This window comes from Balaenoptera physalus (genome assembly GCF_965194825.1).
Source record: "Balaenoptera physalus genome assembly, chromosome: X".
Lineage (NCBI taxonomy): Eukaryota > Metazoa > Chordata > Mammalia > Artiodactyla > Balaenopteridae > Balaenoptera > Balaenoptera physalus.
Window position 1 is genome coordinate 34,737,112 of NC_138903.1, and position 24,922 is coordinate 34,762,033.

At 39.0% G+C, this 24,922-nt stretch overlaps 1 protein-coding gene across 1 annotated transcript in view; it reads right to left on the bottom strand.

Annotated features, from left to right (window-relative positions):
* The window catches only part of RPGR (retinitis pigmentosa GTPase regulator), a 104,648-nt gene that overhangs the window by 59,134 nt on the left and 20,592 nt on the right, over positions 1-24,922 (bottom strand). The window contains 5 exon segments of the mRNA XM_082446394.1: positions 9,677-10,615; positions 13,052-13,117; positions 13,503-13,600; positions 21,589-21,760; positions 22,711-22,896. Coding sequence (XP_082302520.1) covers positions 9,677-10,615; positions 13,052-13,117; positions 13,503-13,600; positions 21,589-21,760; positions 22,711-22,896 — 1,461 coding nt within the window.

The following is a 24,922-nucleotide window of genomic DNA, read 5'->3' on the forward strand; positions in this document are numbered from 1 at the left end:
CTTGAAGAATGTTTTTACAAAGTTCACCTTAGCCATATTTGCCTGAGACCATATATGCCCTTTATACCCCTTCAACACTGTAACTAGCTTCTCATGGTCACCTTCCTAGTGGCTATTTGGCTAAGGATAAGCCTGACACCCAACAGAATCTTTACTGGGTGGTTTGAAAAGAATGTCTCTAATAATTAACTCACCTTTTTTTCTGGCAAAAATACAAATTGTGAGAGTTCAGGCTAGGGAGAAAACGTGTTTGTATTTCACACCTTAGTAAAACATATAAGTGGCATCCTCAGGCCAACAGCACTAAGGGTACGGCCTAATAGCATTCCCACTGAGGACAAGCAATCTGGAAGTGAAGCCTTGAGATTTAAGAAAGAGTTTCAGAAGTTACTCTAGGAGGGCTTAACTTAGGTTAATCAAGGTCATGAGGCAGTGCACTCAGGAAGGGAATGTGGGAGAAGGGAACAGGGTACCAGGGTAGAGAGTTACATTAAAGGATGTGCTACATGTTTAGGTTGGGTAGGGTTAACAACAAGGTAGCTACCATTTACCAAGAACTTCTAAAGCTTTCTTTTTCTTCTGCATGATTTCCCCTCTAAGTGACATATATCATGGCTAGCCAAATGCACGTTACGGGTAGCTAAAATGATAAGAGATCATTTTACTTTGGAAGGGAATGGGAAGCAAGATTACTAGATTTAAGATTTAGGCCTGATAAACAGATGTATTCATAAATGTACATATATGAAGGCCAACTAGAAAGAACAGAGCTTCCGAGACAGAGAATTTCAGACTCTGCCCACTTATCTCCCAGAGAGGGAGGGTCAGTGAGCTGTATTCTGTCAAAGTCCTCATTACTTGGACAGTTTGGCTAATCTAGGACCTGGGTCAATTCCAGTTGTGCTAGTTTACTAAGGTATTAATGTAACCATAGGATATCATGCTATTATAAAAAGAAACATGGAGTTATAGCTTATTTTAGAAATAAGCAAAACATCTCTTTTATAATGAACTACAATTTTACTCATTAACTTCATGTAAATCTATATCAACAATAAACTACATCACTTTCTAAGTTTGAGAAAGCTCTTAGAAAATGGCATCTGCAGTAGAAATCACATCATCAATCATGACACTTTGCACTTAATTAAGCACATTTAAAGTTAATCTACATATATCTGGACAACTACTTTAAGTCACATACAGCACTTACCTTCAAACTGAAACAATTTAGGAGAGACTGGCAGAATACTGTCATTTTATAAAAAGAAAGGATAAAGTTTAAATACAGTCTTGTCACCAGAACCACATATGATGTAAAGAGGTAATCTGGAGTGGTCAGTGGAAGTGCATCTGGTGTTAGGACCCCAGCGAAGAAGTGAATGGGCCTGGCTTCCACCAAAGGACCCTTATTTCACTGGTCAGACACAGCATAGGGAGCTGCAGTCTTTGGTCTGGCCCAGGGCAACACTTTTTACATTTCTTATGGGAAATACCAAGAAACCAAATGTTCCCCATGAGGTTTCAGTTTGCTTGAAAAAAAAAAAAGGTCATGAAGAACCTAGTGGCAAGACAGGAATAAAGACACAGACCTACTAGAGAACGGACTTGAGAATATGGGGAGGGGGAAGGGTAAGATGTGACAAAGAGAGAGAGTGGCATGGACATATATACACTACCAAACGTAAAATAGATAGCTAGTGGGAAGCAACCGCACAGCACAGGGAGATCAGCTCGGTGCTTTGTGACCACTTAGAGGGGTGGGATAGGGAGGGTGGGAGGGAGAGAGATGCAAGACGGAAGAGATATGGGAACATATGTATATGTATAACTGATTCACTTTGTTATAAAGCAGAAACTAACACACCATTGTAAAGCAATTATACTCCAATAAAGATGTTAAAAAAAAAAAACAATTACATTGTATGCTGTATGCTTTAAAAACTAGAGATTGCTATCAGAAGTCTGCCTAGTGGTCACCCTGGAGGGGGTGGGGGATGGGAAATGGTTGGAAGGGGATTGAAGGGGAGCTTCTAGGGAGCTGACACTGTGCTTTTCCTTGATCTGGATGTTGACCATATGGGTGCGTTCAGTTTGTGGAAAATACATTGAGCTATACATGTATGAGATATATACTTGTCTATGTATTAACGTCAAAAGAATTTTTTTTCAAGTTAAAAAAAAGACTATAAAGTGTAAAATTTTGTGCTACAATTCTGGATTCATGACATGCTTCAATGTCACACTGGGTAGAAAATGTTTTCCAAAGAAGTTAAATAGAGCATAAAACTTCATATCTAAGTCATCGGGTGGAAAGTGTATATTTTAAAATCTCAATTTCAAGGTATTTTCTTTTTAGGACAAGAAGAGCTAACATGTAAGTTCAAGTTTTAACTACACTAGACATCACTGAGGCAGGAGTGGAGAGTGGGAAGGGCACTAAATACAAAGACCTAAACACTGTTTTCCAAAGCCTTGCTCTACTACCCTTGGCCTGAGCAAGGTACCTACTTAATGTATTTCAGTCTATCTGTAAAATGGAAAAATGACATTAGCAACACCTACCTAGGAGGGTTTGTATCAAGATGAAGAAGATTGTTTACAGAGAAAATAATATGAGCAAACAATAAGTATCTATATATAAATATAAGTGATTTTATAAAGGCCATTCTATAAAAAGATAGAATCCCAAGTATGCATTGAGGACTGTCAAAAAACAAGAAGCTTGGATGCTTTTTGCCATGTCCCAGATCTTATCAATAGAAAATAGTTCACTTAAAATGTACACTTCTTTGCTCTACCTTCTCGTACACATCCCTTTATTCTCTGCCAGGTGCCTGGTAGCCAGAGCAAGCGAGGGAAGAAGGCGGACGCCTGTCAGGAGTAGCCCCTGGACGGCAGGGAAGTGGGGGGTGGCCTCAGCTGGGCTATAGGCCAGTGTTGCCACAGAGCAAGATATTCCTAGACCCTCAGGTTTTCCAAGAGAAGTCTGGAAAAACATTTTTTTTTCAATGTAAAATCTCCTGGTATTTCAATGTTGGCATCTGATTCAAATGTTTAAAAAATCACTATGTACACCAAACAAAATAAGTCTGCAGGCCAGACTGCACCCATGGGCTGCCAGTTGTGACTTCCCAATTCTTCACTTCTAATGACTCTACTTTATAATCTCTAAACTTTCCCTTCTTTCTGTGTGCCAATCCCTTACTTCATTACTAATTCTGTATTTTTATCACCAAATATATTACAGTTTGACTCTGATAAGTGGCCTGCAAAAATGAATGTAGTGCTCAGGGTACAGAACATCTTGCTGGTTCACAGTTTTATTCTTGTTTTCAGTTTTACTCTATTATTTTCCCCCTCTTTTTCCTTAGATGATTTATCTTCCTCTTTATCTTAAACAAATGCATGATCCATGATTACACTTTATGTGTGAATTATTTTTTAACTATTTGATAAAAACATTAGGATACAGAGGGAAATCTGTGGTCCCGTGACAGCACTAATATCTAAATTTAGGCTAACCATGTGAGTACCATCAGCCTTTTGTCATGGTTCAAATGTTGAGGGGCAGTTATTTGACCCATGTATGGTCTGTAATGATAGTTTCGCTCTACCTCATATTTAAGGGTTATCATTATCCATTTCATTCCCATGGATCTACCTCCATAAGCTAATTTTTTTGGGGTTGCTACGCTGTATTTAAACGAAAGTAAGGTTTACAGGCACATGAAACTAAATTAAACTCATGCACATCAGCCAGTGACTTGGAGATTCAAGAGGGTAGCACTGTACCTGACTTGGTATGATCAGAGAGGATAGTTAGAGTGATGCAGGTTAGCACTTGCTGAGTACCCCTAACATGTTCCATGTGTTAACTAATGTAAGTATCAAAAGACCCCCCCCTTTACTAAAAGAGGGATATAAGACTCAGAAAGGTTAAAAAAAAAGAAAACTTTTCCAGGTGTCCACTCAGCTAATCAGTGAAGGGCTGGGTTTGGAACTCAGCCCTACTGGACTACAGAGCCCATGCTCTGAACCAACTCTGCCCAAATAATTTGCAGACCATAATGGCTGCCCTCAGAGTTGTTTCCTCATCACCCCGCCCCACTCACTGATATTTAAAGCATTGCATACTCCTCCTTTTTGTTGATAAGCTCACTTCAGCAATACCCTAGTCTTATGTACCATCGTATATAATAACAGCAAATAAAAATTTAGAATTTTTCCCCCCAGAGCACCAAAGTCTCTGGAACATACATCTCCCTTCCTAAATTGAGAAATATGCCAGTAGAGCTCTTTGATATTTATTTCTCAAAATCTAGTTCTGATTCTATGTCTCTGAAAAGTAGACTTCCTGGAGTTCACTCTTTGATGTCAACGTGGGCCCTGCCCCAGACCCTCTCTGCAGCCCTCCACTGCTCTTTCTTCCTTGGCTTTGGGGGCCCCTCTGTTTCTTAGAAAGTGTTCTTACCCTTCCTCCTTCTCAGGCTTCCCTTTTTCAACCTCCCCTTACCTACTGATGTTTCCCAGAATTCTCTTCAGTTCTCTTTTCACATTACGAATGTTGCCTCTCATTCAAATCCACAGTTTTAACTACATTTATAAGCCGCTGATACTCAGCATCTTCCCTGAGCTCCAAACCCAGATGTGTATCTGCCTGCTGAACATCTCCTGGATCAACAAGCCCCCAAGCAGTCTCCTCAATCTGCCCCTACTCCTCAGTTCTCAGTCTCCGTGAATGGCACTCTTTCTTCCCAATTCTCCAAGCCAGAAATAAGAAAAGCTTGGACTTTACCTCCCTCCAAGCTCCATATCCTTACTAAGCTCTCCATTCTATCCACAAATCTCAGTAATACATGTCCGCAACTCTCCATCCCACTGTCCTAGTCCGGCCCCTCTTCAGTCTCTGCCTGGTCTACTGTAACTGCCTTCTGACTGCTATCCCTGACCCTGGTCCTGTTCCCTTCTAATCCACCCTCCATATTGCTGCCAGAATGACGCTACAAAACCCCAAGCGTGATCATCTTACTCTTTTTAAACGTCTTTTACAAACACAGAAGGTCTTGTGCCCCTCTATCCAGGTCAAAGGATACTCTAGGCTGCAGTCACACTGAAACACTCTCCTGGCTTCCGTCAGCCTGGCTCTCATCACCCTGCCCCCTCTTTGCCTGGATAGGTTTTACTTTTCATGACTCAGTTCAAGTTTCACCATCACTCCCGGGAAGCCCTTTCCTTGTTTTTCCCAGTGGCAGCTGAAGTGCCACCCCTGAAGCACCCTACTGTGCTGGTAAATTTTCTGGTCAGCCTGTAGAAACAGCCAAGAGTTCCTTGAGATCAGGAGCCATATCTTATAAAAAGCACTTTCTTCTTATTAACTAAGGGATTTAATGGAGGAAAGTCATAGATTTGTTTTCAAATCATATTTTTATCTCTGGGCAGTCTTGGCTAATAACATGGGGGTATCAGGAAATATAAGGGCACTGATAAGCAACAGTTAAGGCAGAGTCATAGGAACTCTTTTTACCTGGTGTTCTTTCAAGAAATCTATACCTACCTAACATCGCTGGTAGGTTAGAGGGGCACAGGAAGTTGATTGTAAGCAGCCCTCACTTCTTGAGATCCATCTGATTTGGGGTAGCTTCTGTTCTCTTTTTGGTGCTTGGTACATAAATATTTGTTGACTGAATAATATGTACCAATTATAAGTTATGTGTCAGGTACTGGGCATATAATATCACATTTAACTTTCACAATGGAAAGAATGAAGGGAGGAATTACAGCACCTTTCTCCGTGGTAGCATTTTATTTTTAATCTACATGTATACAGCAAATTTATTTCTATAGTGAAATAATAGAAAACATTTCAATTGCACTCACCTGGAGTGCTGCTGGTCAGCAGCAGCAGATGTTTCTGTGGTACTCCTTTGCAGCTTACCTTATTTTTCTGCCAGAGTCCTCACTTGAAACTGTAATTCAATGGATGCTACATACACAACTCACACTTGCCTCAAAAATGATCACTGATAAACTACAGTAAAAGCATGATCAACCACCAGATGGGGACAATAAAGAAGGAACTAGTTATTCCAATCTACTTAACCAACTATTAATTCAGGTCTGAAAATGACTAGGCCAGTGCTCTTTTGACCAGAGTACCAGGCACACATGAATTACTGCTTCTAAAAGAGCACAAAAATTTTTTTTGGCCAGGGAAATGTGAAGAAATGGGTAAGAAATGCTGTTTACAATTGGTTATCTAGACTGGTTCAAATTCTGAGATGCACATATTTTAAGAACATCATTTCAGTATTGCCAGCTGATTATCTCTTCAGTGGAAGATGAATGCCCATAACTTTAACATTGGTAACTTGAGTTTAAGAGTTTCTCATCTCCTTGGAGGTTTTTCCTTTATGAACTCCACTTCTGTCATCCATCTTATTTAATCTTAAGTCTACTTCTAAGATAACCACGTTTTGCACTAGATTTAACAACACAGCACATACATTTTAATCAAAGTATTAATTCAATTCTACTAACACTAATGAATGTGGTAGAATTTGCTAGAACACTGCAATGCCAAATCCGCATATTTGGTTAGTTAGTGGAAGCTACCAGCGAGCCTTGCAGCTAAGACAAAATTTATAACTACTCCTAGGAATTTCTTCACTTCCTATCCTAGTCTTTCTCCTCGTATTCTTTCTCACTCATGAAAAATCAAATGTGCAAAGAATTCAACTACACAAAATTCACAGGATGTTTACCATCACAGTCCTCCTTGATAAAAGAAAGTATAAGAAATTCCTCATGTCTAAGATATAGAAAGGACTGGGGAAGGAAAGCTATGAATAAACAATAATGAAACAAACTAGCTGCACTACATACAATGGAATTACTCTAGTGGAAATCTAGCCTCTCTAAAATTCAATATCTAATATTAGCTTCTCTTTTCACAGACAACTACTGACTGTATACATTTAATTTTTATTTTACTTGAAACATTCTGACAAACAGCAAACAGAGAATTACAGAATAGTGAATGAAGAATACATTGAAGGTAAGTAATAGACACTGGGAATGGCAATACTGGGAATGAAGGTCTGACAGTACAGTGAAAGCTCAGAAATGATAGGAGCTTAGAAGCACAGAATTACAGAAGACAAAAGACATTAAAGCTGTCATAATTTTTTAAGAGTAAAGAACATTTCATAGAAAACTAGATTAATTGTAAAGTATAATTTTTCTTCCTTAAAAAATTTTCTTATGCAAATAACAAACACGTTAGAATGAAAGAATCTAAGAGTTACAAGGGGCTATAGTTACCATATCATCTAATCCATTCTATTTTACAGATAAGGAAACTGAAGCCCAATGGGTAGCTTTGCCTGGAAATAAATACTTAAAGTTTTTCATACTTTTACAATATACGTTCATCTCCATTTCATTAGATATTCTGTCATTTACCAAACAGTAACTAAAAGAGACATTAGAGTCTAAGCTCTGAACCCAGCTGTCACTTTGTAGACCGGTGCAAAAAGGACACATAAAAGGTAAAAAGACAGCACTATTTTTTTAAAAAATGTGAATTCCTCATTTTAGCTTTAGAATACCACTCATTCTTATAAAATTATTCTATACGGTAGGCAAACTGTAATCATAGACTGAAAAAACTATGCTAACATAGTTATAAGAAATTAGACGTTTTTATAACCCTTAAAGATCTGTGCCATTTTTAAAGGGACTTACTTGTATACACAAAATACTTTTACCATATACTCCTGTTTCCTAAAACTGTCTTTAATGAGAAATAATAATATTAATCATATACTATGATCTTTTGATATTTTCTAGTTATATATTTATAATTCAGGGGAAAATACACCAAAATATTAGTTTAAGAGAAATTTACCAATGCCTCAAGTTATCTTTATCAGTTTCTATTGTACCACAGGTAAGGTAACCATGACATAAAATCAATATAACAGAAAGAGTGCCTATTCTTCATAATGTGTTCAAGTTGTTTGGCTGGACATAATCAGGTCAAATTTAAAGTTTGTTACTTCAATTCCAAATAATGTGGTAATACATTATTCCAAAATGTTTTGGAACCTGGTGGCCCATTTTCTAAGAGTTGTTTTGACTGCACTGGCATTTTGAACCTCTGTACTTCATGCTCTTTCCCCTTTCCTTCCCTGTTAGTAATAAACTTTTTTGGATATGTTTTATCTTTGTCATATTTCACAGATCCTCTCATCTTGCTCACTTTGCTGTATTCTCTTCCTCCACCCTGTCTTCCCTGCCTTCCACTTTCTTCATTGCCTCTCTCCTGGTACCTTCCCTCCTCTTCCTCATCGCCCTCCTCTTCTTCCTTCTCCTCTTCCCTCCTGCAGTTTTCTTCCTCTTTCCTCTCCCTCACTGCCCCCTCCTTCTTTTCCCTTTCCTTGCCTACCCCCACTCCCTCCTCCTCTCCTTCCCCCTCCTCCTCCTCTCCTTCTTCCTCTTCTCCTCCTTCTTCCCCCTCCTCTTCTCCCTCCCCCTCTGCTTCCTGCCCCTCCCCCTCATCCTCTCCTTCCCCCTCTTCCTCCTCCTCCCCCTCTCCTTCCCCCTCTCCCTCCTCCTCCCCCTCTCCTTCCCCCTCTCCCTCCTCCTCCTCCTCTCCTTCTTCCTCTTCTCCTCCTTCTTCCCCCTCCTCTTCTCCCTCCCCCTCAGCTTCCTGCCCCTCCTCCTCTCCTTCCTCCTCCTCCCTTTCTCCTTCCCTCTCTCCCTCCTCCTCTCCTCCTTCCTCCTCCCCCTCTCCTTCTTCCTCTTCTCCTCCTTCTTCCCCCTCCTCTTCTCCCTCCCAGTCTGCTTCCTGCCCCTCCCCCTCCTCCTCTTCCTCCTCCTCTCCCTCTCCTTCCCTCTCCTCTCCTTCCTCCTCCTCCCCTTCTTCTCCTTCCCCCTCTCCCTCCTCCTCCTCTCCTTCCTCCTCTTCTTCTCCTTCCCCCTCTCCCTCCTCTTCCTCTCCTTCCCCCTCTCCTCCTTCCTCCTCCCCCTCTCTTTCCCCCTCTCCCTCCCCGTCTCCTTCCTCCTCCTCTCCTTCTTCTCCTTCCTCCTCTCCTTCTTCTCCTTCCTCCTCTCCTTCATCTCCTCCCTCCTCCGCTCCCCCTTCTCCCTCCTGCTCCTCATCTCCCTCCTCCTCTCCTCCCTCTCCCTCCTCCTCTCCCCCCTCTTCTTCCTGCCCTTCCTCTTCTCCTTCCTGCCCCTCCCCCTCTTCTACTTCCTCCCCCTTCCCCTCCTGCTCTTCCTCCCCCTCTCCTTTCTCTTCTTCCTCTTTCCCTTCTCTCTTCTCCTCTCCTGCTTTCCCTTCTCCCCCCTCTTCCTCCTTGCCTTCCTCCTCCTCTCCTTCCCCCCCTGCTTGCTCGCTCCCTTCCCCTTCCTCCAGCCCTTTGTTTCTTTCCTCCTGATGGCCCTGTTCCCTCTCCTTTTGCTCCTGTTCCTCCTCCTCTTTCAGGTCTTTCTCTCCCTTACCCAGGCTCTCCGTTTCTCCTCCTCCCTTGTCTTTCTCCTCCTCCCCCTCCTCACTTCCTGTTCCACTCCTCTGTTCCACTCCTGAATTACCCTCCTTCCCGATTCCCTCACCTCCACCTTCAGGCACGTGCTCTGCCTCTCCCCCTGGCTTTCCCTCGCCTTCACTCACCTCTGCTCTGTCTGTAAGGTCATCTGACAGGAGCTTTGCTTCCTCCTCCTCTTTTTCTCCAGGCACCTCCTCATTTATCTCTATCTCTTGCTCCTCTATTCTTCTTCCTTCTGAATCACCTTCTCCTTCCTGCTCCTCTGATATGTGGTCACCCTTAAAACCATATTTTGCCATGTATTTGGACATTCTGTGTTTGATCTCTTCCTTATGTCCTTGTTCAATAAATTTTCTGCTATACCACAAGTGTTGGTGAGTTTCCACTTCATCCTCTTTCTCTCCACTGCTAAATTCTATTGACTCAGGCTGCTTGAATCCATCAGCTGTACCCTGCTGACTTTCACTTTCACCTTCCAAGTAACTGTCTGGCTCCTCTATAGATTCTCTTTCATTGTCAAAGATCATATCTTGCTTGTTACTTTTACTTTCCTTAACAAAGTTTTTATTTTCTTCATCCTCAATATTCATGTCTCTATTTGGTAAGTCGTCAAGGAATGTATCAATATTTTTTCTATTCTCTTCACTTTTTCTTATATCATTCAGACCTGTCATTTTCACCAGACCAGTTTCCGTCTTAGAGACTATTTCTTCCACTTCTGAATCTTTCTGACTTTGTCCTTCATCACTTTCCTTTTCTATTTCCTTACTATTAAGTGGATAGACACCATGCTTATTTTCATGTCTAAATATCCCTTTTTGCAAACTCTCTGCACTGGTGTTGGCCTGAGGCCTTTGCTGGCCTGAGTCGTTACCTACGTCCTCATCTGAAAATGCTTCCATAGTCACAGCTGCTTGCATCATGTACATTCCTGTTGCCAAAAGTTGTTTATATGCTTTCCCTTCTTTCATCTTTTTGGACATCTCTTCACTTTCATATTCATTACTACCATCATTTTCAGTATGAGCTGTATGCTGCTTCAGTTTCTCAATTGTTTCTTGTTTCTGTAAATTTTTTGAAGTAATCGTCATACTACTATTAGTTGACAAAGGTAACTTATCTATTACAAAATACTGCCAAGATTTTGCATTATTATAAATTTCACTAGAATAAAAATGCCCAGTTTTATCAGACGTTTTGCTCAGATTTTTTTTTTTTGGGGGGGATAATTTATGCCACTCTCTAAGTCTGTGGAACATCTAATTTTGATTTAGTAACATATATCTGTGTTTAACTTTCAAATTTACCACCTGCCTTAACTTTGCCATTATGCACAGTACCATCAATATTTATTCTCTGCCCCTTTTCTTAATGTGAATCAATTCTTAAATATATTTCCAGACTGATTTTGCAAAATATTGCTAAAAAATGTACAGTTTTCTACCTTCCCTATCATTTTGTCAAATTTTGATTGGTCTTTTGATTCCATGAAATTCTCAAAATTAAAGAAAATAAATGAAAATATGAAATTTTTAAAAATTTGAAATCATGAATAGCTTATTTCTAGAAGAAAAAAATCTGAAATGAAAACTATAAATGAGAAAGTTCCTTGATGGCCTAGTGGTTAGGATTTGGCGCTTTCACTGCAGAGGCCCAGGTTCGATCCCACATGCCGTGGCCAAAATACAAAAAAAACCCCAAAAAACAACAACAAAAAAAACTACAAATGAAATGTTTTTATCAATACACTAGATAATAATGAATATATTTTTCTTTTCTAAACAAAATCCTTTGAGTTCTCAAATTTTTGACCCTCTTCCTTTTATCTACTATATTCTTTAATTATAATAATATACATACATAAAAAACACTATGAGAAAAAAATACTTAAGGTAAAATATAAGATTTTATAAAAACTTTATAAACTTTTATAAAAAACATATAACGAAACATTGAGATTTTAATGATACATTAAGAATATGAAATTAATTTCCTGCTGGATAAAATAAGGCAAAAATCAAATTGTTGACCTAAATTCTACAAGCTAATGGATTGAAATAGTCAATGAATTTGGGTCTCTAGAGAGTAAAACCTCACTAAATCAAGTTTTATAAATTGTGATGAGTGCTAGGCCTAGGAAGAGGTCATTTTTCGCTAAGTAAATTATTAAAACAGCACAAGTTAAAAATTAATATATAAAAAATACTATAATAAATCTTTTTTTATTCACTAAAAATATCTAGGCTTGGTAGGGCCTCCACTTAAAAGGACTATGTGAAGTATAAAATATATGTTAGTTTAAAAGAAAGTGCTTTCCTTTTCTGTTTGTTCTAGGTGTCTTCTTTAAAAAGTCATGATTCTTTCAAGAGCCCTAAGAGAGACAGAGGCCCAGCTGCCAGAAATAACTTCTAAATGTATATGCCTAGCACAATAAAGCAGCACAGAAGAGGCAGAGCCCAGAGTCTAAGAGGAAGGAAAGACATACAAAAGATGTCTGCTTGGAAGTATAGTCAAGTCAATAAATCAGTCACTGAGCTTCCATAACTGTGTTAGGAGAAAAGCTCTCCCATATTCAAAAAGAATGCTGTTATTCACCATGGCTCTCAGTAAAATATAGATAGGACTGATGAGGATTGGCACTAAATTTTTATAATTTAGCAAGATTCTCTTGGATTTCAGTGACTTTGATTTTGAGGATTTTTATTTTAACAATGTGGCAAAGGCACTAGAAATAGAAATTAAATGTTTTCTGCAGCCTTTGTCCTTCAATTTACATTTCTCCAATTTATTTTTCTAATCTTCAACCCTTCATCCTTTCACATCACTGGTCCTTAAAGCCAGAAAAAGCAAATGATTTCAGGACAGGCCTTTATCTCTCCAGGGTTGTGAAAACCAGAATATTCCTTCCTCTTGCTATTCATTTGTTATTCATTAAAGGTCTCTCTTTATCACCCACGCATAGTTTCTGACTAATTTCCAAATGTTTAATCTTGTTTTTATGCTACCAATTCCTTGATAAATTAAAGCCTATTCCAAACATTGTAAAAGCAATTACCAAATATTTCAACTAAAACCACAAAATTTTAGAGCTAGAAAAGATGTTAATATCATCCTGCAAGGTCAACAAGGTAACTCACCTGAAGTCATACTCAACCAAAGTGTGAGAGGCACTCATAAACAGTAGCCTCTTCCAATACTTAAGAACTGTAATAAAAATCTTTTGCCTTGACGGTAACAAAGTATGACTATCGTCACTTGTTAGTGACTCCAAAGAGCAAATTTCGGCAGTGAAATTCTGCCACTCTTGTTGCATCACAGAAAATACACACCAACAGAACAAGCCCAAATTGAGGCTATATATATTGTATCCCTGTCTTTTAAATCCTAAAGTAAGTGAATGCTTACCTTTCTTGTGTTCTTTCCAGAAACCTTTCAAGAAAAATATAAATAATTTAAACTGTTCTTACCCATCATAGTGAAAATAACTCTCTATATTATACCTTTTGTTTTTGAATTGGCGATAATTTTAATAATTTTTCATTGGAATTCAGGCTCATCATATGTGTCAGAAATAAATTTAAAAAAATATGTTCTAAAAAGAATAAAGACTATATATACGATTATATATTTATACATATGATTATATATTTATATATATGATTATATATTGATTTTTAAAAATTATAAATGAAATTAACACAAAGCAGTTCATATAGTCATATAATCAACTCTCAATTGCATACTAATAATGTGAGAGTTGAAATGAATTTTACTGTATGTAACCTATACCTCAATAAAGCTGATTTTAAAATAATGAATGAAACCAAAACAAAAACAAAAGCTTTTCTATGTATATAACGGCTTAGGAAGTAGACATACATATACACAGACATACACATACAAATACATGAGGAACTTATATCTATATCACATAAATAGGAAAACCATTACCATATTTAAGACATCAGTAGTTTCTCCAAGGCTTTCTGAATCCTCTGCTGAAAAATTGTCTGTCTCTTTCCCTTTGGTTATTTTATGTTGAAAATAATCTGAATGATTAAAAGAGAGAAGAGAAAACAAGATTTCAACAGAAAAGTGAAAGACAACTAGACAATAAACAGAAATTATTCTGTAATATAAAAGTACAGTTATAATTTTACTAAAGGTCCTTTAACCTCATATTAAGGAAGCTAAACAGAATTCATTCACAGTGATAACAGGTTTTAAAATCTTTTTGAAAATTTAAAAACTATGACACTGATGAGATAACAATTGCTTCATTCATGTGAACAGGCAAACATTATTCCTTTGGGGTAAATACTACCCAGGTATCAAGCACTGTGATGGCCAGACCCCAAAAAGATCCCCAACAACCCACATCCTCTGCTATGCATACCTTTGTGGAGTTCCCTTCCACATTTTACCAGGTTGGTCTGTATGGCCAATAAAATAAAGCAGATATAATTGATGCTATTGTGGCTTATGTCTCAGTTCTTTCTCCCTCTCTCTCTCTCTCTCTCTCTCTCTCGCATACACACGCACTTTCTTGGAAGCCATGTCGTGAGCATCCCCAGGGAGAAGCCCATGTGCTGAGGGAGTGAAGCCTCCTGCCGATGGCCACGTGAGTGAGCTTGAAAGAGGATCCTTCAGCCTCAGTCAAGCCTTCAGAGGACTGCAGCCCCATCTGACAATGTGACTACAACTACATGAAATACCCTGAGCCAGAACCACTCAGCTAGACTGTTCCTGGATTCTCGACCCTTAGAAACTGTGTGAGATAGTAAATGTTTGTTGTTTTAACATAAGTTTTAGGATCATTTCTTATGTAGCAACAGAAAACTAGCACAAGGACCTGGAAACTTTTATAGAAAACTGCAAGGTTATTACATCATAAAGCAGATAATTAAAAGTTACAAGCTTTATTTGACCTCACATTTTTCTCAATTACCATACCCCCATGTAGCACACATATACTTATTTGAGAGGAGCTCCTTAATGAAGTCTTCACTAAAAATGCTAGTCCACAGTGATCTCTCCCTTGTAAATTCATTCAATTCAAATGAACAAATCATCAGTCTGTCTTTATTCCATGTGAGGTATTATGTAGGAGATATCAACTTAAGTAACTACTAAATCTTAATGAACTTATAGTCTAGAAGGGAATACAAAACATATTATATAGGGGAATGAGAAATCACATCCAAATGTTGGGAATCAGGAAACGTTTCACTAAGGAGTTACAGGGAATGATGGATAAGTAGAATTCTGGGAGGCAGAGATGGAGGTGGATGGGGAAGAAAATAAGCCTAGTGCTAAAAGAAGCTGTGGAATGGCTTGTGTTGAAGGCTTACCGTGTACTTGGAACATATGCTTTTATACATGTCAGGTTAATGTCATGACAATAAGAGAGCTAACTGTTATATCCCCATTTCACAAATGAATAAATTAAGGTTCAGTGACTCTTTTGGTGTCAACTGTCAATCTCAAGTCTGCCTTGACTTCACAGCCTTTCCACTCAGTCTGACCGCGAGGAGCTCAGTTTAATTAAAATCAGGGGTCAGCAATCTTTTTCTGTCAAAGGCCACATGTTAAACGTTATAGGCTTTGTGGCCATACAGTCTCTGTCCTAATTATGCAAACTCTGCCACTGAAATGTGAAAGCAGCCACAGACAATACATAAATGAATGGGTGTGACTGGCTTCTGATAAACTTTATAAAAACTGGTGGCTGACAACCTGGAAGAAATGGACAAATTCTTAGAAAAGCACAACCCTTCGAGACTGAACCAGGAAGAAATAGAAAATATAAACAGACCAATGACAAGCACTGAAATTGAAACTGTGATTAAAAATCTTCCAACAAACAAAAGCCCAGGACCAGATGGCTTCACAGGAGAATTCTATCAAACATTTAGAGAAGAGCTAACACCTATCCTTCTCAAACTCTTCCAAAATATAGCAGAGGGAGGAACACTCCCAAACTCATTCTACGAGGCCACCATCACTCTGATACCAAAACCAAAGATGTCACAAAAAAAGAAAACTACAGGCCAATATCATTGATAAACATAGATGCAAAAATGCTCAACAAAATACTAGCACACAGAATCCAACAGCACATTAAAAGGATCATACACCATGATCAAGTGGGATTTATTCCAGGATTGCAATGATTCTTCAATATACGCAAAACAATCAGTGGGATACACCATATTAACAAATTGAAGGAGAAAAACCATATGATCATCTCAGTAGATGCAGGAAAAGCTTTTGACAAAATTCAACACCCATTTATGATAAAAACTCTCCAGAAAGTAGGCATAGAGGGAACTTACCTCAACATAATAAAGGCCATATATGACAAACCCACAGCCAACCTCATTCTCAATGGTGAAAAACTGAAAGCATTTCCTCTAAGATCAGGAACAAGACAAGGTGGTCCACTCTCACCACTATTATACAACATAGTTTTGTAAGTTTTAGCCACAGCAATCAGAGAAGAAAAAGAAATAAAAGGAATCCAAATCGGAAAAGATAAAGTAAAGCTGTCACTGTTTGCAGATGACATGATACTATACATAGAGAATCCCAAAGATGCTACCAGAAAACTACTAGAGCTAATCAATGAATTTGGTAAAGTAGCAGGATACAAAATTAATGCACAGAAATCTCTTGCATTCCTATACACTAATGATGAACAATCTGAAAGAGAAATTAAGGAAACACTCCCATTTACCACTGCAACAAAAAGAATAAAATACCTAGGAATAAACCTACCTAGGGAGACCAAAGACCTGTATGCAGAAAATTATAAGACACTGAAGAAAGAAATTAAAGATGATACCAACAGATGGAGAGATATACCATGTTCTTGGATTGGAAGAATCAACATTGTGAAAATGACTATACTACCCAAAGCAATCTACAGATTCAATGCAATCCTTATCAAACTACCAATGGCATTTTTCACAGAACTAGAACAAAAATTTTCACAATTTGTACGGAAACATAAAAGACCCCGAATAGCCAAAGGAATCTTGAGAAAGAAAAAGGGAGCTGGAGGAATCAGGCTCCCGGACTTCAGACTATACTACAAAGCTACAGTCATCAAGACAGTATGGTACTGGCACAAAAACAGAAATATGGATCAATGCAACAGGATAGAAAGCCCAGAGATAAACCCACCCACGTATGGTCACCTTATCTTTAATAAAGGAGGCAAGAATATACAATGGAGAAAAGACAGCCTCTTCAATAAGTGGTGCTGGGAAAACTGGACAGCTACATGTAAAAGAATGAAATTAGAACACTCCCTAACACCATACACAAAAATAAATTCAAAGTGGATTAAAGACTTAAATGTAAGGCCAGACACTATCAAACTCTTAGAGGAAAACATAGGCAGAACACTCTATGACATACATCACAGCAAGATCCTTTTTGACCCAGCTCCTAGAGAAATGGAAATAAAAACAAAAATAAACAAATGGGACCTAATGAAACTTAAAAGCTTTTGCACAGCAAAGGAAACCATAAACAAGACCAAAAGACAACCCTCAGAATGGGAGAACATATTTGCAAATGAAGCAAGTGACAAAGGATTAATCTCCAAAATATACAGGCAGCTCATGCAGTTCAATATCAAAAAAACAAACAACCTAATCCAAAAATGTGCAGAAGACCTAAATAGACATTTCTCCAAAGAAGATAACCAGATTGCCAACAAACACACGAAAGGATGCTCAACATCACTAATCATTAGAGAAATGCAAATCAAAACTACAATGAGGTATCACCTCACACTGGTCAGAATGGCCATTATCAAATGTTCTACAAACAATAAATGCTGGAGAGGGTGTGGAGAAAATGGAGCCCTCTTGCACTGTTGGTGGGAATGTAAACTGATACAGCCACTATGGAGAACAGTATGGAGGTTCCTTAAAAAACTAAAAATAGAACTACCATACGACCCAGCAATCCCACTACTGGGCATATACCCTGAGAAAACCATAACTCAAAAAGGGTCATGTACCACAATGCTCATTGCAGCTGTATTTACAATAGCCAGGACATGGAAGCAACCTAAGTGTCCATCGACAGATGAATGGATAAAGAAGATGTGGCACATGTATACGATGGAATATTACTCAGCCATAAAAAGAAACGAAATTGAGTTATTTGTAGTGAGGTGGATGGACCTAGAGGCTGTCATACAAAGTGAAGTAAGTCAGCAAGAGAAAAACAAATATCATATGCTAATACATATATATGGAATCTAAAAAAGAAAAAAAATGTTTCTGAAGAACCTAGGGGCAGGACAGGAATAAAGATGCAGACGTAGAGAATGGACTTGAGGACACGGGGAGGGGGAAGGGTAAGCTGGGACGAAGTGAGAGAGTGGCATGGACATATATACACTACCAAAAGTAAAATAGACAGCTAGTGGGAAGCAGCCGCATAGCATACGGAGTTCAGCTCGGTGCTCTGTGACCACCTAGAGGGGTTGGATAGGGAGGGTGGGAGAGAGATGCAAGAGGGAGGGGATATGGGGATATTAGTATACGTAGAGCTGATTCACTTTGTTATATAGCAGAAACTAACACAACAATGTAAAGCAATTATACTCCAGTAAAGGTGTTAAAAAAAAAAAACAAAAAAACCGGTTGCTGGCCAGATTTGACCCATGGGCCACAGCCTGCAGACTTGAGACCTAAATTAAGGTTATAAGAAAAAGGCTGCTGAGAGATGAAGCTAGAAAAGCAGGTGGGAATTACATGGGGAAATTTACATTTATTTAAAAAAAATATTAGGGATCCTCTGAAGACATTGGAGCAGATGGGAACTAAAGTGCACCTGAAGGAGATTAAAATAGAAAAGTACTAAGCAGGAGAGATTGGAGGTGGCAGAGAAAGGAGGTTTGGAAAATAGATAGTATATCATTTAAGCTCATGGTCTTGGCCTTATGCTTGACTGAGAAAACAGACGTCGTCAGAGCTGATCTGCTATATCTTCTCACCAACAAATGTACAAATTTACCTACATTTTCCTGTTAAAATGTAGGATGTGTCTTTCCTCTTAACAAAGACTGCTCTGTATGCCAGCCCCTCCTGTCTTCTCAAGAGCTTTGCACCTTTGGTCATATCCTCTCTCTCGTGTGCTACCCATCTCTCCGGGACTACTGGCTCATGTCCATTAGGCACAGCGGTCCCCAAGGTCCTCAACCTTTCTGACACCAGGGACCGGTTTCGTGGAAGACAGTTTTTCCACGGGCCGGGGGTGGGGGGATGGTTCAGGCGGTAATGCGAGCGATGGGGAGTGGCAGATGAAGCTTCGCTCGCTTGCTTGCCTGCTGTCTGCCGCTCACCTCCTGCTGTGCTGGGAGGCCCGGTTCCTAACAGGCTGCAGACCTGAATCAGTCCGTGGCCTGGGGTTTGGGGACCCCTGCATTAGCACACAAATATGCTCTAGTATTTCCCATTGACTCCACATCTCCCTCTCCTGCCAGCCCATTTCTCTGCTCCTCTTCAGGACCAAAATAGGCAAAAGAACTATCTACACACTCTATCTCCTCTTCACATCCTCATTTCCCCTTCATGCCTCAACTTTTAACACTCTGCCTTCTGTTCTGATCTTTCCCTGGAACTGCTCTTGTCAGGATCACCAAAAATCTCCATGATGCTTAATCCATGGGATGCTTCTTTGAACTCCTTTTCCTTGACCTTTGAGCAGTACTTTGAATTCATGACCCTACTCCCTCCTCATGTCCCTCCTCCTACCCTACTGGCTGATGAGGCTGGGGAAGGTGGTTTTGTGGGCTCTTCCTCTCCTCCCCTCTAAGTGTTAGACATTCTCAGGGCTAAATCCTGGGCCCTCTTTTCTTGCTACTCTACTCTCTAATAGGTGATTTCACCAACTTCCATGGATTATCAATACCATCTCTATGTTGATGGTTTCCAAATTTCTATCTCTAGTCCACACCTATCTTCTGAACGTTATTCTTTCATTTTCAACTGCCTGCTTGATATTTCTGCTTGGATGTCTCACAGGTATCTCAAGCTCAATTTTTAATTTTTTTTCTCAAAGCAGTCGACCATCCTCCTGCCTACACATCTATGTGTGACCCATTAATGAGCAAGTTCAGTTGTTTCTATGACTAAAATGTATTTCAAATCTGCAAACACCATCATCTCTTACAAAAGGCTCTTAAGTATTCTTCCTACCTCTAGTTTGGCATCCCTACATCCACACACCGGCAAAAGTGATCATCTTAAAATATAAATGGCACTGGAGCACATCACTCCACTGTTTAAAACCCTTTAATGACTTTCTATTACACTTTAAGAAAAACACTCAAATCAAATAGGCCTCTCATGGCCTATAAAACCATGTATATTTTTCTGCTGTCTCTTTTTCTAACATCATCTTGTCCTGCCTTTTCCCTCACTCTCTGAGCCCAGTGATCTTCTTTCCTTTTCCTATAAACTGCTTCCAAACCTTTACCTACATTATTTTCTTTGCCTGTAATATACACATCGTCTCTCTTTGTGTAGCTACTTTTTATCCTTTATGTTTTAGCTTAAATGTCACCTCCTCAGTCATGTCTTCCCTGACCTCCTTCACTCCATGAGAAATACTGAAGTCTGCAAATAATTTAGAAAAAGTCACATTATATGTTGGCTACAACTTTCAAGATATTTTTATTAAGTTGGTTTTAGCAAACAGTCACAAAAAGATACAGGATGGCTTTTCCTTTTGCTCTAGCTACAAAGTTCTATCTTCACATTCAAATCTCTTGAAGTGGGAAACAACTTGCCCCAAACCATAAACTTCTCTTTTCCTTGCACACACTGTTGCCAGAATCTACTTTTCCCATGTACAGGGCTGAAGAGCACCAGTGATTCCTATCTCCAAAGGAAACATACAGAATTTGTGGGTGAGATGTAGGAAACCCAGCTCATTATCAAGGTCTTAGATGTAGACAATATTCCATTGCCATGGCCCACAATTCTTGACTGAGTTCCTGATCCTTTGTTACCTCAACCTTTTATCTAGGTTCCTGAGCCCAAAGATATTAAAATTATCTGTGCTACAGTTCTTAATCCCAGATGCCCAGATTTTCTTCTTAATTCCAAACCTACTGCTTACTCTGATTTCCTACCCTAGTTTCTTGTTCTGCCCCTATCATCTGAGTACATGCCCTGTAGTAACATAAACACACTCCTAAGATACACAAATGTCTGTAAACAAAACTATTTAGAAGAGGTGTATAATAGCTAAAGAGCTGGAATTACAATTTAAAACATGAAATCTGTATCTAATAGACAGTGGGGCAGAGGTGTTAATAATAACTATGCCTATATTTATGAAGAGGTTTCTGGGGGTGCTAGGCTCAATGCTAAGTATTTTATATGCCTTGTCTCATTTAACTGTCATGCACTCTCTAAAGTAGGTATTATTAAAGTTATTTCAAAGACATGGAAACTGAGGTGTAGAGAAATTAAGTAACTTTCCCAAAGCCAGTCACATAGTTAATAAATGTCAAAGCTGGCATCGGATCCCAGATCAATTTGACTCTACATCCTATGCTCTTAACCACGATGCTGTATTGCCTAAAGGCAGAACTTCACATAGGTCTACAAGACCTGCATTCAAATCCTGTTCACTTATAAAACTGAGTGACCTGAGTCACTCAATCTCTTCAAGCCTTGCTTTTCTCATATATAAAAATGAAGAATATAACTCCCATCTATTTCATGGAGTTGCTTCTGGGTTTAAAGGAGATAATGTAAGAGAAGGTGATATGTATGTTATACACTGCTTTATAAAGATATGCTGCTGTCATTACATGGGATTTTTAAGGTCACCAAAGATGCTTTCTATTAGCAAGAGTATTCTTGGATTTGAGTTCAAATGAGAGATGTCAGTCTCTAACTAGGAAGAAAACAATTTATTTAGACAAAACATCTTAAGATGAACATGAAAACAATGGAATAAATGGCACATTTCCTCTGAGAGCAGGCAGAGCATCAACTGTTACCTGGTTCCATTGGCGGCATAGGGTCCTCTTTATCAGGCATCATTTTCTCTAGCAGATTAGTTGTAGGCATACAGAAAGGAACTGAACGAGGCGAAGAACAAACAGGTGGTACGAGAGTCCCTGCAATTGGAGGTAGTGTTCCTGTCGTTTGAATAGAGTCTGAGGATTTCTCCTTTAAAACAAACAGGTTAAATAAACTGTTAGATAATGTTATATACTTAATATTGATATAAACTATCCTGAGGTTGCTAAAAATATTGAAGAGAGAGATTTCAAAGTTGGCCAACGTCCTACAACATTCACTTTTTAATAATCCCCAAGGGCTCAAAAATGTTTTGTTTTGTTGCCTCTGTATCTAAGTTGCTCTAAATTGTCAATTTGGAAGTCTGTTTTTCACAAGGTGGGGAAAAGTGTGTGTTTTCTCTGTCTTCCCGGAAAAAAAAAGTTACTCAGGAGACACAAACCAACAACAACTACAAAATACTTATGGGATATTTCTCAATTTTTCCATATATACTTTTTCATAATAAAAAATCAAACTTAACTTTTTTTTTTACCACTAAAGGAATACATTTTGAAACTTAAAGCAATTTTTTAAAAAAAGGAATGTCTCTAAAAATTATTTGGCATTTTATTTTTTTAAAATGTAAGTGTCACTGAATAATTTTAAAGCACAGAATGAGAATCTCTAAATTTAATTGAGAAAGAACATTCCCTCTCTCAAATAAAGCCCTTATTTCTTTGTTTTCTACCTTTCATTAGTTATAATATATATATAACCTTTCATTGCTCATGAGGTATTAGCTTTTCAAGATAAAAGCAAAGTAGAAGTCAATCCACAGATGGTTGAGAAAACAACTTAGCATTCAATCTGAGGTGATAAGATAGCGGTAAGTACCACTGTCTACAAGCAAAGGTTATCCATGATCATTTCAATTTTCTAGTTTGTGTGTTTACCAGTTTAATTCTGAGTTTGCTTTAAAAGTTTGTAAGCCCTCAATTCTAATCATTTTATTTAGTAAATTTACCTAAGAAGACCTTTCTTTGGTTTAAAAAGAAAATAAATTTGTTTTCTTTACAGTGCTAGACAACATTATTATATAGAATAGGCCACAACTGTACCCTCTCTCTTCGCCGCACACGTGCTGATAAAGATCTCTGCAGTACGTTTCCTGAAGTCAGATCACTGATCGGCAGAGATGTAGCTGAAGGTAAGCAACAATCATTTATTTCATCTAACTCAACGTCTTCTGCCACATCAAGTCGTGGAGTGGCAAAAACTAGCATGTGACATCCACCGCAAGCAACCTGCAGCATAAATTCACAGATAAATTAATTGACACTGGCTTCAAACACAAATGGGTTTGTTTTGCTTTTTAATTAATTAATTTTTTTGTGGTCTTTTTAATTTTTTTTATTTATTTATTTATGGCTGTGTTGGGTCTTCGTTTCTGTGCGAGGGCCCTCTCTAGCTGTGGCAAGCGGGGGCCACTCTTCATCGCAGTGTGCGGGCCTCTCACCACCACGGCCTCTCCTGTTGCGGAGCACAGGTTCCAGACGGGCCTGCACTGGCAGGCAGACTCTCAACCACTGCGCCACCAGGGAAGCCCCTAATTTATTTTTATTTTTGGCTGCGTTGGGTCTTCGTTGCTGTGTGCCGGCTTCTCTCTAGTTGTGGTGAGCAGGGGCTACTCTTCGTTGTGGTGCCTTCTCTTGTTGCAGAGCACCAGCTCTAGGCACGTGGGCTCAGTAGTTGTGTCGCGTGGGCTCTAGAGCGCAGGCTCAGTAGTCATGGCACACGGGCTTAGGTGCTCCGCGGCATGTGGGATCTTCCCGGACCAGGGCTCGAACCCGTGTCCCCTGCATTGGCAGGCTGATTCTCAACCACAGCACCACCAGGGAAGCCCCACAAATGGGCTTTTAACAGTTTTCAGCTACAAAGCATTAACTTAGCGGTAGACTTCCTAGACTGACTGACTGAAATCTCTCTCTCTCTACACACACACACACACACACACACACACACACAAACACACACACACACGTGAATTACAATATATATTCTTATTTTAAAAATTTATTTTATTTATTTATTTTTGGCTGCGTTGGGTCTTCATTGCTGCGCACGGGCTTTCTCTAGTTGTGGCGAGCGGGGGCTACTCTTCGTTGTGGTGCGCGGTCTTCCCATTGCAGTGGCTTCTCTTGTTGTGGAGCACGGGCTCTAGGTGCACAGGCTTCAGTAGTTGTGGCACGCGGGCTCAGTAGTTGTGCCTCATGGGCTCTAGAGCGCAGTCTCAGTAGTTGTGGCGTACGGGCTTAGTTGCTCCACAGCATGTGGGATCTTCCTGGACCAGGGCTCCAACCTGTGTCCCCTGCACTGGCAGGCAGATTCTTAACCACTGCACCACCAGGGAAGCCCTTACAATATATATTCTTTAAACACTATTATTGAAAACTAGAACAAGTTTAACATACCATTTTACTTTCAACTGAATATACAGTATAGAGAAAAAAACCTATTTGGCACATTATATTTCTCTTTACAAGTTAGAAAATGCTATTTTAATCTTGGAGCAACACTAACAACTTGAAAAAATTACTCAGACAAGTTCTACGTGGAAAGAAGGGACCCAAGAATAAATCAGTCTCTTGGGATAATTATGTCTTTATACATGAAGATTTTTTAAGTTTAATGCTTAAAAGTCCTGAGAGCAAAACGCAAGCATGCACAATGACAGAACAATGAAAAAGTAAATCAACATCCAAACGATTTTGAGAAATAACTGATTTTCAATAAAATGCTTAAAAAAACATTGTGTTTGCAATACACAGACTTCTGGTATCTTCATAGTGTTCTACATGGCATAGAAGAGCATACTCTGAACCTTTCTCTTCATATGTTCAAAGTTAAAATTGATATGTTTTCTGTATAGCACTTTTTAAAAACCATCTTCCCCATAAGATTATAAGCTTAGTCAATGAAAATCTGGTCACTGTGTTCATCACTGCATGCTCTGTATTCCTCATCCTCAGTCCAGTATCTTGTACCAAGCAGGCATTCATTAAACAGGTGTCAAATCAAGGAATGGAAGTGTTCCATAGTACGAGGCTCTGAGCCTTTGGAGAACAAATTCCAAGTGATATTATCATCACCAAGTAAACAGAATTTTCAAGTCTATGGTTCTTAATTGGCAAAAGCGTTAGAAACAACAGAGATACGGTGCCTGATGGGGATGTCACTGAAACAACACCTTATCCAAATAACACTTAACCAATTAAACATAATTTCAAAACTCTTCATTTATTATCAGATATTTTTCTTGTGCAGGATTTG